General features: G+C 40.0%; 1 protein-coding gene across 3 annotated transcripts in view; it reads left to right on the plus strand.

The window, feature by feature from the left end:
• The window catches only part of GPD1L (glycerol-3-phosphate dehydrogenase 1-like), a 40674-nt gene extending 31000 nt beyond the window's left edge, over positions 1–9674 (plus strand). For all 3 annotated transcript variants that reach the window (XM_019508793.1, XM_019508794.1, XM_019508795.1), the window contains exons 6-8: positions 775–1008; positions 2121–2227; positions 6735–9674. In XM_019508793.1, the coding sequence (XP_019364338.1) occupies positions 775–1008; positions 2121–2227; positions 6735–6831 (438 nt within the window). In that variant the 3' untranslated portion in view covers positions 6832–9674. The remainder of the gene's footprint in view (positions 1–774; positions 1009–2120; positions 2228–6734) is intronic.
• Positions 9675–15360: the final 5686 nt, after the last annotated feature.

Below are 15360 nucleotides of genomic sequence, written 5' to 3' on the forward strand. Positions count from 1 at the left end.
GGGTGAATTGGAGCTGTCCCACCTGGGGGGGGGAGGGGAAGGCCTCCAATACCACCCACCCCATCCTCCTCCAGGGGTTGAAGAAACCCCAGGCCAAACTCTCTCCGCTCTATTTCCCCCTGTCCCATTCTGAAAACAGTTGAAGGCCTGCAGGCAGCACAGATAGAAGTTATAAAAGATGCTGTGTTCTAAAACATCTTCATCTGACCCCTCATGCAATGAGGGTTCAGATTTTTACCCAATCAGCCATTTTTGAAGCTTTTTGTAGCTTTGCACTTGTTTGGTCACAGCTATAAACTGCTTTCTGTGGCCACATCAGGCAAAAATTGTCACTTTTGTTTGCAACCAAGGTTTGGAGTCTTCTCATGTAGGAAGGGATGTAGAACTTGTTTCTATCAGCAGTGCAATGTCACTGGTGGGTGGGAGTTTAAACACCATCTTTCCTTTATATAGTGATATTGCCTACTAAGGGATAGTTCTGTCTATCCATCTGCATTATATGGACTTCATTTTAACTGGTACAGAGAAGTGTGCTTGATACCTTCCTGCAGTAGCTTGGCTGAATATGTTGTTTTCATTTCGCTGTTGAAACATCTATTTCTTAACTTTAACGTTATCTTTTGTATCTAATCCATTCAGCTGTCTCAGACCCAAGCCAGTAGATTCACGTATGTACTTATTAAGAGAATGCTAGTACTCTGTGCTCCTTTGACTTCAGGTCATTGAATTAATTTCCTATTGTGTATTTGTTTGTTTTTTCTTTCCTTTCATTAGAACATAGTGGCGGTAGGAGCTGGATTTTGTGACGGGCTTCACTGTGGCGATAATACCAAAGCTGCTGTTATTCGACTTGGCCTAATGGAGATGATTGCATTTGCAAAAATTTTTTGCAAGGGGCAGGTATCTACAGCTACTTTTCTGGAGAGTTGTGGAGTGGCTGACCTGATTACCACATGTTACGGAGGCCGTAACCGAAGAGTGGCTGAAGCATTTGTTAAATCGGGGAAGGTACAGTATCGCTTGTGTTGTGTGATGTCCATCGTTGCAAAAAGCTCCCCCATAACATCAATTCTGATGCTTCTGCCTTGTCAATGTAATAGTGTAGTTTAACTCCAGTCAGTGTGACTAGTATATGTCCTGGCCTGTCTCTGATTTTGTCTTTTCAAATTTTGCCATAGAGAGAGTATGTTGGGAGTAGGAGAGAGAGCCAGGTTTGTGGTTGTTTAAAAAAAAAACTAAGCATGAAGAAAAGACTAAATAGGCTAGGACTTAGCTCAGAGAACGGAAAACAATGGGGGATATGATAGAGGTCTATAAAGGTGCGTATTATATTCTGTCATGTACTATATATGCAAAAATATGGTATTAGCAAGTGGCAAGGTTTAAAATGAACAGAAGGAAGTTTTTTTCACATAGCAGGCAGTTAACTTGTGGAATTAATTGCTACAAGATGTAGAGGCTGACAATTTAATGAGATCCAAAAGAGAATTGGAAAATTCACACAGGATAGGTCTATCAGTAAGTATTAAATATCATAGTTAGGGGTACCACTTACAAATTAGGACTTCCTAGGTCTCTGAATGCTGGAAGTTGTAAGGGAAGAGGGGCAAGGAACAGATCAATCTGGGTAAGTCATATATATGTATTCTTTCCCTTAGCATCTACTCTCTGCTATTGCGAGATACTGAATACTTGGCTAGATGCCATTCTGGGTTGCCCACAGGTTTACCAAGCTAGAATGACAAAGTGAAGAGACATGGAAGGGTGGGGGGAATGTTTTTGTGCAAGTATGTAGGAAATAGTATTTATGAAATCCTGAAGCTAGTTTTGGAAAAAATATATTAAAGTTCTGCCATGACGTTAGCTAGCTTCTGCCATGAAATCTTTACTGTATGTCTGTGACCTGTGTTAAGTGGCTATTAATTTAAGATTTATGTGCTACCACCCTCAGCTGGGCAGAGCTGAACAGCTGCCTTCCCATGCTGAAACAATGGGGTCAGCCAGCAGAGGATAAAAGCCACTTGCCATGTCTGAATGAACCTTGTTTTCAAAATGAAGAATTACGTTTGTAAAAGCTTTGTTGTAATTAAGTCTCTTTCTTTTTTTAAAATAATGTTAAGTCCATTGAAGAATTGGAACAGGAGATGCTTAACGGTCAGAAACTCCAAGGACCACTGACTTCTGCAGAGGTGTTTCGCATCCTCAAGCAGAAAGGGTTAGTGAAAAAGTAAGTAAGAGAATCTGTTGCAAGTTCTTGTCTCCTCTTTTTTTAACTCCATGCTTTTTGCTAAGATACCTTGCTTCAAGAAGGTAGTAGTCAAAAAGTAAAATCTGGCAATGAAAGTGTCTTAAATCCCAATAACAATGCATAAATTAAAAGACTGAAAGACTGGATCAATAGGACTTCAGATTACAAGTACTAGAGCTACGAGTGCAGTCTTCATATGGTGAATGCTCCTACAAAGCTATCCTGGTACCCTATTGTGCCCAGTGAGTTGTAACGTAGAGCAGAGGAAGTGCGCTTTAGTTCAACCAAGATAGACAGAGGAGTTTCTATAAATGGGCTGCCATGGAGTCAAGGGTTAATGAGAAACTGTTGCCACAGAGGCAGAACATAATACAGGGAAAGGGGGAAGGAATGGTAGTGGCTCAGGGGACCTGGCCTATTGGAATTCGTGGTTTGGCGTTGGCTGGTTTTGGCTTTACTCTGGGAGAACATTAAAGCAATATTTGATTTTTTCTGTTAGGGAAAGTAGCTAGTTTATTGATAAATTTGTAGTTATTATTTGACTGTTTGACCATAATAAATGTTCTAGTGACTATAAACAGGTTTTGTCTAACGCTCTGTTCATTGCTACTCAAAGTAACAGGAAGTGTTATGAATCGGAAATGAAGATTGCTGTAACCACTAGCAAATTAAAAATAATGAGAACAAATTTGATCTCTTTGAAAGTGGATGGAACAGGGCCTGTTCATATCAGGTGCTGAGCACCCTGCATTAGGTGCAGTGTCAACCCATAAGAGAAAAGCATTATCCACATTACTAGACTTGATAAATATTTATAATTCCTGGAGTGCACCTGGCATGTATTGGTTAATCTCATTAGATCAAGAATGCTGTTTCCACATTTGCCGCTTGGCTGCTTGGTAACTGTTTACATAGTTCAGCATAGAATCATAGAAAAATTGGGCTGAAAAGAACATCAAAAAGTCATCTAGTCCTGCTTAAGGCAGGATCATCCCTGTCTAAACCATCCTTGACCAAGCATTCTGTTCTTAAACTCTAGGAACAAGCTTTACACACAGCCACCAGCCATAATGCCCCAAACACCAAAAACACCTTTAACTTGCCGCAGACAAAGCAGGGGGATGAGAGCACTGTCAGGGTCCTACTACTGCAAGGACAGAAAGTACTTGTTAAAATAAGCTCAAAAGAGCCTAGCAAACATTGCTTATTCCAGAGTAAAACAGCATGCAAAAATTATATATCATAAAGAAAGTAAGGTTACTTTGCTTATTTTGGTTGTCAGAGAGGAAACTATTATGATGGTATCAGGCTGGGTTTTTTTAGTCTTTTTAGAAGATAGAGGAAAGTCTGCTAGTTAATCAGTGTGTACAGATAACCTGAAAGGCATTTGACAAAACTGGCCATGGTGTGTGTTTGGAACAAAGTTAAAGACTTGTTTTCAGGCTTTCTCAAGTGCACAGAGCATTATTTCTTGCTCGGAAGCAAACAGGAATAAATTGTGGTGCAAAAAGGAAATCTTTTTATCTGCGTGTGATTTATAACCTTAAGGCAGTGATTCTCAAACTGTTCCCCCTTGAGGAGCCATCAAGGAACATTGTGGGGTGCAGTGCAGGGGGGATGGGCAAGAAGTTTGCAAGGAGCTGGTGCCACTGCAGCCTTGGGAGGGGGGAGGTGTGGGGGCGGGGAGCCCTGGGCAGGCTGTGCTAGCGGGCTGTTGCTGCACCTCTGAGAGCCTGGGACATCAGGCGCACAGCCTAGAGCTGCAGCGGTGCCAAGGCAAGAGGCGCTGGAGCTGTGGCAGGTGGAGCCCACCCTGCCAAGCCAAGCCATGGCAGCTGCTAGAATAAGGGGCACCCTGTGCCTGGCTGCAGTGCTAATCTGGTGTGAGGGGAATGCGTGGGGGCAGCGTGAACAAAACTAACTCAACAGGGGGATCAGCTCAAAAAGTTTGAAAACTTCTGTCTTAAAGTGAAGCTACCATATTTATCTGAGTCTAAGACATCAAATTTTGAGGTGATTCCCTCTATAATTAGATTGTTTATAATTTTCCATATATATAATCAAATTATTGAGGGTGCCATCATTAAAATTATTCCCCCCAACTCCCCCAGCAACTGACAAATGTGGTGACGAAAACCAGTGACAAGGGGTGAGGGTCCAGACCCCAGCCCCTTGCTGCCTCCTGTTCCTGCTGCTGGAACCCACCCCCACTGCCTGTCTGCCACCTGCCCCACTTCTCACTGTCCCCAGTACCAACTCTGCCTGTCCCCAGCCCCACTGCTTACCTTCTGCAGAGGCTCTGACTCCGGCTCTGGGGAGTCAGTGGTCCTGGCAGTGGCGGCAGGTCAGGGCCAGAGGAGCTGGGGCCAGAGTTGAAAGTAAGCAGCAGGGTGGGCCAAGTGTGTTGGGGGGCAAGTGGCAGGAGGGCATCAGGTTGTTTAGTCTCCCTCATGCTTCCCCCCAAAGCTGCACACTGCAGGTCTCTTGCTCCCCTCACTGCAAGTCTTCTCCCTGCTGCATGGGCCAGCCCAGCCCAGGGCAGCTCCAACTTGGGTGGTGGGCCTGGAACCAGAGCTTAGCCGCCGCCCATCCTGGGCCAGTACCTAAGATGAAGATTTATTTTTCCCGTGTTGATTGGTGCAGGGGGAGAAAAACCTTGTTTTGGCTGGGAGTAAATAAAGGAATAAATGAAGGAATATTTTTTGTCCTGTCTGATGGATGTTCTGTTTAAGATGCATATGAAACTAATAATACAAACAAATACTTACTTAAGGCCTTGAGTAACTCAGAAGTGTTGCAGAAGTAGAAATATCAGCATTTTAGAAAGCAAATAAAAACTGAGCTGCTTAGTAAACTTTATTTACAGGTTATCTAGCTCATTTCTTGCTAGTTAAATTCATTGTTTATCTCCAACGAAAGGGAGTGCTTGTTAATAAAATTATGTAAATCCAGCCAGCTGTATATGGAGGCTGCTTTCATCATCCAGAAGGGTCAAAGTTTAAATGTTATCTTTGATATTGTACTACCCATCTAATCCTCAGTTCATTGTAAAATAGAACCTGCCCTCTCCTCTGTGCATCTAACTTCACACTTCCTGTTGTTTAATGAATCAAGCTGTCTTGATTTTCATTTATGCATGTCAATCTGTAGATGTGTGATTCCTATAGCCATATGTAGTCTATACTTAGTAAGACTGGATAATGTGTTGTTTTAATCTCTTCCTCCCTAATCCCATGTCTTCCTTTTTTAGATGTGGTAAAGTCATAAAAGTGAACTGTTTGGTCTTTTTGACTGGCAGTCCTTCTTAACAATTTTTTTCTCAACAGTTTTTAAAGTATAATTTCAATGCACCATCTGCTTGCCTATCTTTTAACACTTGCTCTAGAAATAAAGACACAGTCCTATCTCTGCAACATAGACATTATGGTAATTAGGCTGATTGAAGAGAAAAAGTCATTAAAACATTGCTTTCAATCCTCATTGATTGTAATATTCTCTTAGATGTGTTAAAATAACATTGGGTTTGGGGGAGTTTTTTTCTGTTTTTCCATTTGGCAAGTACAGAGCTGAATGTAGCATTTTCTTTTCTTATTTCAATCAAAATTAAATTAACTGTGCTATAGTTTACTACTGTTGTACACCAGCATCACTACTAACAGCAGTACAGTTCCATAGCAACTTCTTGGTGGCCTCATTTTTGGAAGATCTATAGTGCCCTTCACTATTACACAGCAGTTGGAACATTCAGTAGACTGTAAAAGATGTAAAGTAATTTGCACCTGTCTTCCAGTTGTCATTTCATTATCTTCTGCCAGTTCCTAGTTTATTAATATAGGATCATAGGAAAGTAGGGCTGAAAAGGACCTCATGTGGTCATGTAGTTCAGCCTGCTGCTCAAGGCAGAAGCATCCCTGACTAAACTGCCCCTCCCAAATAACTGTCTATAATATGTTGGCCCTCTTCTGAAATGGGAGTTTAAAAACTCGTGCAAATCTTTGCTTGGGTGTACTATAAATATTAAACAATGATATAGCAAGAAAATCCAAGTATGATCTTAAGTATCCCATTAACTAGGCTCTTACATGTGAAAACCGTAGCCTATTGATCTGGATTGATCAAAAGGGGCTTTTTTGATATCCTGATTTTTTGCACTAAGTCATTGATAAGCAGTGATGAATAAACTTTTGTAGCTGAGGAAAGAGTCAAGCGGTTTTTTTTCTTTCATAAAATACATTTTCTGTTCATGAAATAAGTAAACGGCCAAGTTGCATCAGACATTGCAGGCTCCATTTTGGTGCATCAATGTTTATCACTTAATGAATATGTGTACTGTAAATGTTGTATTTTCTTTATGCTGTGCTTCCCATCACAACTGAAGGTGCTTTGTGGATTCTAAAAGAAATCTTAGACCCTCTCTCTCTTTCCCACCTAAGTAGATATAGAATAATTTGTGGTGTTTTTTTACTTTCTTTTTTTCTTTTCCTAGGTTTCCACTGTTCACAGCTGTTTATCAAATCTGCTATGAAGGAAGACCTGTCCAAGAGATGATATCTTGCCTTCAGAGTCATCCAGAGCATATTTAAAATTAATTGTGCAATTTTACAAGTGCAGCTTCTGCCTTTCCAATTCTTACTTGGGTTCAAGTGGATTAACACTAAGCTCCATAAGAAACTGCTCACTAGACAACCATAGCAACGTGATTGAGAATGAATTGCTATAGTTTTTTCAACCTAGTTTGATAGACTTGTGCAGTGTTGGATTGGTGACTGCCATTTTACTGCCTAAAATGCAGATGTTTTAAGATATATGATACAAAACTTGCACTATATATAAGTATGCATTTGTGAATGTTCGTACAGTACAAGACACAAATGATATTTAATCATTTCTCCATCTCCAGTTTTCTTCTAAGGACTTCATCAAATACCCACTAGAGATAGTGGAGAAAATCCCATTGGCTTTGAGTCAAATCTTCCTGTAGTAGCTTGCTTTTCCAGAACTTTTTTATTCTGTAGTGTATATAGAACCAGTTTTCAGTTTGCAGGTGTGCATGTTTTTTGCTGGCATTAATTTAAGCAATATTAATAGCAAGCAAGTGATAATACCTATTCATGGAGGGAGGGAAGAGATTGGCATTTTAATTAACTTTCTTCATTTAGTGATGTCATGGTACGTAGACGGTCACAAATTGTCAGACTAGTTAAAACCTATTTTTAAAGTGGATTTAATCCTTTAAGTGTAGTATTTTAAAGGGGACATTATCTGCCCTCAGTTTTTATTCCTCTTTCTTCACATTTTGTATTCCTACATTTCTCTTGCTGTTCATACATATTAAGCTATTTTAGAATTCCATTAGAAAGGAAAAGCGACAGGTTTTTTAGCAGAACATGCTCCAGTATGGGGCTCTGTGGTTCGTCCATATACTGTACTGTGTTTTTATATATTTGGGGTTGTTTTGGAGGGGGAGGGGGCATTCTCGTGGCACCTACTGCTCAGAGCTGCCATGCTGCTGTTTTCCCTTAACCGTCAGCTACCAAGAGCTGTACTTCATACCACACATCAAGGAATTCCCAGTAGTTCCTGTTTGTATTGGCAAATGAATTGTATTTCTTTCTGCTAACTGCATTTCAGTGCCTAAAATGACAGGGTCCACTGGTCTCTGTGGACTTGATCTAACTTCCAGTCAAGTAAATAAAACATGTTTCTTGTTCTTTAACTTAAAAGACTTTTGGTGGGGGTTGGACCAAGCCTTGTCTGACCAATCAGCCTGACTGCTTCTCACAGGTCATGCCATCTCTCTCTTTCCCTAGTATCTTAAGAAAGGAAGGGCCAAAAATGGTTAACCAGAAGGTTAATTTGACCTCTCAGTGGAGAGAGGTGTGTTGCAAAACGATCTGGGTACCCCTGAAATATCTTTTAAAAGAAGATTCTGATGGATGAAGAGGTAGATAAATGGATCTTTCTAGCCCATGATTATATTTATTTAAATGTAGTCTTAATGGACACACCACGGGCTAGGCTTATCAAGAGAGAAACTTTCACTGGGGCCTGGGAAATAAAATCAGCTTAGAAACTGCTGGAGTTAACATTGCACCATTTTGAGAAGTATCTGGCTAGTTTGAATACACACGCCTAGTCCTCAGGCATATTTGGGGACTGATTGCATTGTTTACAGACCAGAAAGTTTTCAGCATGAAGTTTTAAGATGTCATTCAGTAAGACAAAGTGGATGCCTAAGAATAATTGTCATCCTCTCTTAAAGTGCATTATGTAGCCTGGATGTTTATGACTCTGGAAGAAGAGAGCATTAAGGCAGCTTTGTTTAAACAGAAAGATATTTCATCACAGGGGTGACATTTTATGTACTCTTATTGCACTGTATTGCTCTACATTATTTTTTTAGCAGATCATGTGAATGTCTTGGAAAATATTCAGGGCTATAAAGGCTCATTTTGTTGTGGTTTTTTGCCTTCTCTTTCTCTGCACTTAGCACTGGGGCAGGAATCGCTGATCAAACAGATCTGAGAGAGATTATTATTCCTGCTCAAGACTATGTAAAGGGCATTTTAAGATTGAAATAACTGACATAACGCACAAATGAAGCATTCACTCCTCGCTATATCATAACTCACAGTGGGTCTCCTTATAGTAAAGTACTTTGTTATAAATGCCACACTGGGGGCTTTGCCTTTATATATTTTTTTTTAACATTCATTATGTAGAAAACTAAAATTTTATAAAATACATAAAGGGCTATATAAGCTAAATGTGAATTAATTAATTATATATATATATATATATTATAAGTTGATTTCCTTTATTCTTATACTCATTTCTCGAATTTTTTTTTTAAATTAGGATTTGGATTTTTTAATACAAGCTCATCCAATGACAGCCAGCAGAAGGTTTGTTTGTTGAATCATTTTCTTAAATCTACAATTCCACTCCCTTTTTCTTATATTTCCCCCAATAAAATGCTTCCTGCAATTAATGAATTTATCTTGTTTTCATTTCTGTAGGAAGTTATTCCAGCATTTGTATTTGCATTTTAGAGCTTGAAAACTTTTGGCTTGACACTTTTTTCATTAATACTTATTAGTGAAGATATGACTGTGATATGTCTACCAGGACTCAAAATTATGGCCTGACTCTGTGAACACTATACCTACTCTTATGCATAGTTGTGCCATACAAGACACTATGCCCAATAATAAGGATATTTTTTGTTTTCTTATGTATTTCAGATCAGGTCCTAAATTTAACTGTCTTGACTAATTTATGAATAATAATTGCTAAGGGAATTGCATTCCATTTTCTACTAGTACCTACCAAACTAGCCCTTTACACGTGTACTGTATTTGTGTAAGGATTGCAAACAGATGCCTATTTGAAAGCTTAGTACAATAAACTTTTTATCTTGGAGTGATCTGCTTTGGTTGTCGTGTTTTTATTTCCTTTTCTTTCAGATCTTGCTTTCTACTTTATTGCATGGGCACTGTTGATATTAAATATGTGATTATGACAGATATGAGGTACTGTATCAGGTGTTAAAAATTTGCTAAATATCAGTCAGACAGTAATTTTAAAATACTTTTCTTAGCAAGAGTAGGCAAATACTAGATTTGGGTAGAAAACAAGATTGTTCTCTGAAACATGAACTGGATTATTCTCTTATTTATTATTATAATTTCATCCACTAGAGTTCGCTGCTGGGCAAACTAATAGTTTCACATAATGTGCGGCAGATACTGTTTTTCTCTAATAGTTCCTTGAAGTTTTTTCATTCTTGTATGCATACAGTTATGTTTTCTGTGTTCCCTGTGTTTTGAGAGCACAGACCCCCAAGCAGCCTGCATTATAGAATGGACAAATCCACTTCGAGTGAGAGAAATTTACAAAAGTGACAGCATCACACTGAGGCCCCTCCATGTAAACACAACACAGCATAACTAAGGTCAGGGACAGGAGTTCTATTAATTTCATCTCAAGACATTCCTTGGAAGAGTGAATGGAATTCTTTATGAAACTGATGATGATCCTTCAAGTGTAAACGTCTATGCAGTCTGCTCTAAGCCTTCTAGCCCGTTGATCTCCAAGTATCTGATGAATGAGCCATGCCTACTGTGTGGACTTACAACTATGCCATGCCAGGTAGAAAGATAAAACAAGAACTAAGATTTATCAACTCCTGGACTTTCCCCACTTCCCTCCCATGAGTTCCTTGGGGATTGTGGGGGGAAGATACATTTTAGTAAGAATTATCTTCTAATCCCTATTATGTAGAGTTTTTCTAGTGAATGGGATAATATAGCACCTGCCTCTTATAGCACTTTTCATACGTAGATATCAAAGTGCTTTGCAAAAGAGGTCCTGTTTCACAGGAGGAAGCTCCTGGAGAGGTGTGGAGAGGTAAAGGGACTGGTTCAAGGCTCTACTGTAGCCCAGTGGCAGAACTGGGAATAGAACCCAGTGTCAGAATCCTAATGTAGTGTCTTGGCCACTCAGCCAGTGGCTCTTAACCAGTAATGAAGGCTGACTTGGCATCCCCATCAAAAGTCCAGAGCATGATATTTTCTACAGGGTAAAATACATATTCAGAAAAGCTAATTCAAATACATTGGCCCTAGTTGTAATGGGGAGACTTGGAAATATGAGGATAAACTTTTGCAGAGAATTACACTGATTTAACTGTCTTTCAGATGCATTTAATCTTCCAAGGAGTTGAGCTTTCAGCCCTTTGTAAGTTATTTCGGGTCCCTTTTATTTACTGTCTCAGGGCAAATAACCTGCAGCCTAGTCAAGGGCATGTGAAACCTGGAAGTCAAATTACCAACATAAAATTAATTCAGGTGCCTACATGACAAATGAAACAGCGGCTTCAGCTTGCCTGTGCTGTTTGTTCATAGCATTCCCATCTTGGATTTTTTTTCAAGTCGGCAATAATGTGAACAAAGTCAATAGACATCACAATTGCTGATTAATGGTGAAATAAAACATTCTTCTGAAACTCAGTATTACTTTTGTTATTAGAAACTGAAAAATTACCTTTCTTGGCCTGTCTTCTGGCCAGTCTGGTTCATTTCTCAAACAGTTTGCCATTAGCTGTAGGAGTCTCTGAAATGTGAGAACAAAAAGATAACATTTCTATCTGAATAATGTATGGGAAGAGTGTCTGCCTTTGCTCCCACAGATTGCAGAGGAGAGGGTGAATAGTCCAGCATTCAGACATTTCTATTCCACTTGCTCACTTGCTGTTAGATTCTAAATCATGTAGTATAGGATTTTCAAGTGCTCTCAATTTGGCGAGTTAGCCTAACCCTGCCCCCATTCAAGTCAGTTAATAAAACTCCTGTTGGCTTCAATTTCTACTTTAACATCTCTGTGTTTCAGTTTCCCAGTTTCTAAAATTAAGGCTAGTACCTGCTTCAGAAAGGGACCACAAAGTTTACATGTACAAGCACTCTGAGGCCACAGAGATATTAAAAATACCTCTTTATTTCATGTGGAAATGACTAGAAATAAGGGCACAAATGTTTACCAAAAATATATCACTATAAGAATTTGTGAATGGTAAGTTTAAAACTGTTTAGAATAATTACTGTCCTGAAAATAAATGTATCTTAAAAAATTCTGCTGATAAAATATACAAACAACAGTGGTGGAAGGAAACAAATGTGTTTGGTATACAGCCATGGAAGATAATTAGATGCAGTATTTTTTTATGGTCCGTATTAAATTCCCTGTTTTTAGCCATAGTATGCTAGACTCCAAATGTTCCATTTCCTGTGACTATTATCAAATCATTTAGACTTCCACTTCAAGGCCTTTCTTCAAAGCTGCTCCACCCTGGGTTCATTTTTATGTGCAAGTACATTGTATGTGCTGAGGTTTATTGTTTGCTTTTTGTTTTTCCATGTGCAATTTTACTCCTGTCGCTTGTATTAGAGATTCTTTAAGAAAAAGCCTTTTTGTTTATACAGGAATGTGAGTATTGCAGCCCCAATTGCAAATATATGTACATGCGCCTTTATAACTAAAATGTATAGTTTGTGTGCAAAAAGTGTGCCCAAGTTTTGTGCAGATACTAAGAAGGCCGGTGGGAAAGCTTCCATCTTTAACTACTTTCATGCTTGCAATGTTTATGTGAGTTCTTTTAAACTTTATTGGGGGGCACAGTCCAAGTGCACAGACCACCAGCCAGCACCATTTCACAGTGTTTCCTAGTAGCCCAATGTCCAGTCGGGAATGTTGCTATGATTATAGTTGGAGGTATGTATCTATGATGTTGCCTCCCTATCCACAACACAGTTGCACTGTGAAAGCTCTACAATACCTCCAACATGCTCTGTGGAAACCAAATATAGTAAGGACAGATAAAAGATTTTACCATCTCTTTCCTAAACCCCATTTTACAAAAGACATTAAAAAATCAACAGTTAAGAAACTGTCACAGCTTCCTCTCCCTCATGACAACTCCAGTGCGCTCTCTGTGGGATTGATTGCTTTGTGAAAAAGCCTTTGTGTTTAGGTGGCTTTTAACACTGTCTTCAATGTCACATGGTTAATCTCTCAAGAATAGCTGTTACATGAAAATTTAATAGTTTACCAATGTCAGATGACTGTTGAACACTGTGCATTCAGCCACAGAAGCTGTACTGTCTTTAAAAAGACTAGGGGGAACTGGAAGGCACATCAGATCTCCCTCTGAATTGCTGCTCTGTCTCCTATTTGCTATGCAAATATTTCAGGAACATATATACACAAGGCATTGGGTAAACTTTAAAGTATGAACTAAATACATAAACGGTCAGATCATAACTCTTTGGTTGCTATAGCTCAGTCTTTTTTTTAACAACTCCTGTTTCTCAGTGAGACCAATTAGGGCCACTGTACTCTTCTTGCATCATTGTTTTACAAAAAAAGATTGAGCAACATTTGGTATTATTTGACTTCGGAAGCTCAACAACTCAGCTGAAAGTATTTTAACACACTGAGATCAAAGTAGGCTGCTGCATTCTGTAGTTCAGTGGTGCTCAACCTCCGGCCCATGGATGAAATACAGCCCACAGGGCCATGGCATCTGGCCTCCTGTGGGGCTCCTTTTGGATCAGGGAATTTGGTGGCAGAGAAGCAGTGGCAATACTGCCACCCTACCCCTACTGCCACATTCTCAAGCCCTATGTGGCAAGTTGGAGCCAGGTTGCCACCTCTCTCCCTACACAGCAGGTTGGGGCTAGGCCACATGGCTGGTTTGGGGCCAGGCTATATCCCCTCCACATGGCTGAATCTGAGCCAGGCCATGCCCACTTCCACCTGTGCAGTGCAGCCAGAAGAGCCAAGTCAAATTCTCTTCCCCCGCAAAGCTGGATTGGTGCCAGGCTGCACCCTCCCTCTGCAAAGCCAGATGGAGCCCTACCACGCTTATCCCAGGCACCATATCCAGGCCACCAGCCAGACCTGGCCTGCAGATGGGCTGGGCACTACCCATCTGATCTACCAGGCAAAAATGTGGAGCACCACTAGTGGAGATGAACAGAGCCATCTCTGGGTCAGTCTGTCTTCTGTATGCAGGTCTAATTTTCTTTAGTACTTGAGCAGAACATAAAACCCTGTTTATGGAGGCTTTTGCTGGTGTTAATGCATATCAAATTGAGTTGTAATTGGATGTCCCATCCTAAAAGGTGCCCACATTTTAAAACTGGTCCATATATTGGTTTTGCATGTTTTAATAACTTTTAGCTTTGGTCTGTTGGTCTCCTCCAAAACTCCAAGTTGGGGGACATAGCAATATCATCTGTTGTGCAGGGTTTGCTGTTCTCTCTTGTCCGTTGGGTTTCTTTATCCTGACATTTATATCAAATTGCAGGCCTCTACAGAGCAGAACCTGGCCTAGTACCGATCTCTGGATCAGCACAACTGAAAAAGGACTGCATTTCATACCATGATAAACCAAATGGAAGGAATGTATGATTATCCTGTTAAGAATGGCACCTACTTGAACCTAAGATGTTCCAAAATGTATAACTTAACTCTGGATCTACATCTTCCTAATTTTCTCTCCAAGTTAAAAGCAAGTGTTCTTGTAAGATTGCAGTTTCTTTTGTGGGGTCCTCTGAAGCATTAGCTCTTATACAAGTTGCTTTTACAAATTGGGATAGGTGGCTATAATGAACTCGTTAACGGTTGGCTATTAAGTTCTTGTTCTTCACCCAGTAGGAATGTTTAAGCACAATCACAAAATCTGCCTAATATGTATCTAGTGTATTCCCATTATTACCATCATCATTAGCTATTGTATTACAGCAGAGACCCCAGCTGTGTTCATAACCTTCTTGTGGTGAGCACAGTACAACAATGTATTGAGAAACTGCAAGGTAGCCCCTCTGGTACCTTGAGACAAACTTTCCACATTAGAATTTGGGACATGTTGGCAGGGCAGTAAGGAAGGCTGACTTGCTTTCACCCAGACTGTACCTGCCTATGGTTAAATTGTGTTTTAAATTCTAACATATTTCACATTATATTAAAAGTATTTATTTTAAGGGGAAGATAGAATTCAAAATATTGTACTAGCTATGGCAGAGATGGCCAGCCCCAAATGGAACAGGCATCCTCCGTATGTGGCACAGGGCAGATGGGAGAGGAGAAAAGCAGCACAGTGGCAGAGGGTGGGGAGCAGAAAGCAAAGCAGATGATTGGGCAGGAAGTACAGTATAGGAAGCAGAAAGCAATGACAGATTAAGCAGTAGGGGACTGGAGTAGCAGTTGGGGAGGGCATGGCCCCCACTGTGCTAGTGTGTGGTGAAAGAGACAAAGTAAGCAACATTTTTAAAAACTCACCAAAGTCGGTAATGCAAAAACACCTATTACGATTCTTTAGCCCCTTTTGACCTGTGATTGTGCACTATGAACTACCTTGCAATAACAACCTAAGCTGGCCGTGCACTCTTCAAAGCTGAAATTCAGCAAAGACATGCCCAGGCAGAGGAAGAGAAGTTAGAATCACTCACGCATAAGAGAAGATTCTTGAACATGCTTTAGAGATAAATATGCATGGAGAAATAAGGACTGATATATGGATTATTTCTTGTTTATATCATTCTCCAGTTGGG

The sequence above is a fragment of the Gavialis gangeticus genome, unplaced genomic scaffold (assembly GCF_001723915.1).
Source record: "Gavialis gangeticus isolate Ggan-Ray unplaced genomic scaffold, GavGan_comp1, whole genome shotgun sequence".
In the NCBI taxonomy this organism is placed as follows: Eukaryota; Metazoa; Chordata; order Crocodylia; family Gavialidae; genus Gavialis; species Gavialis gangeticus.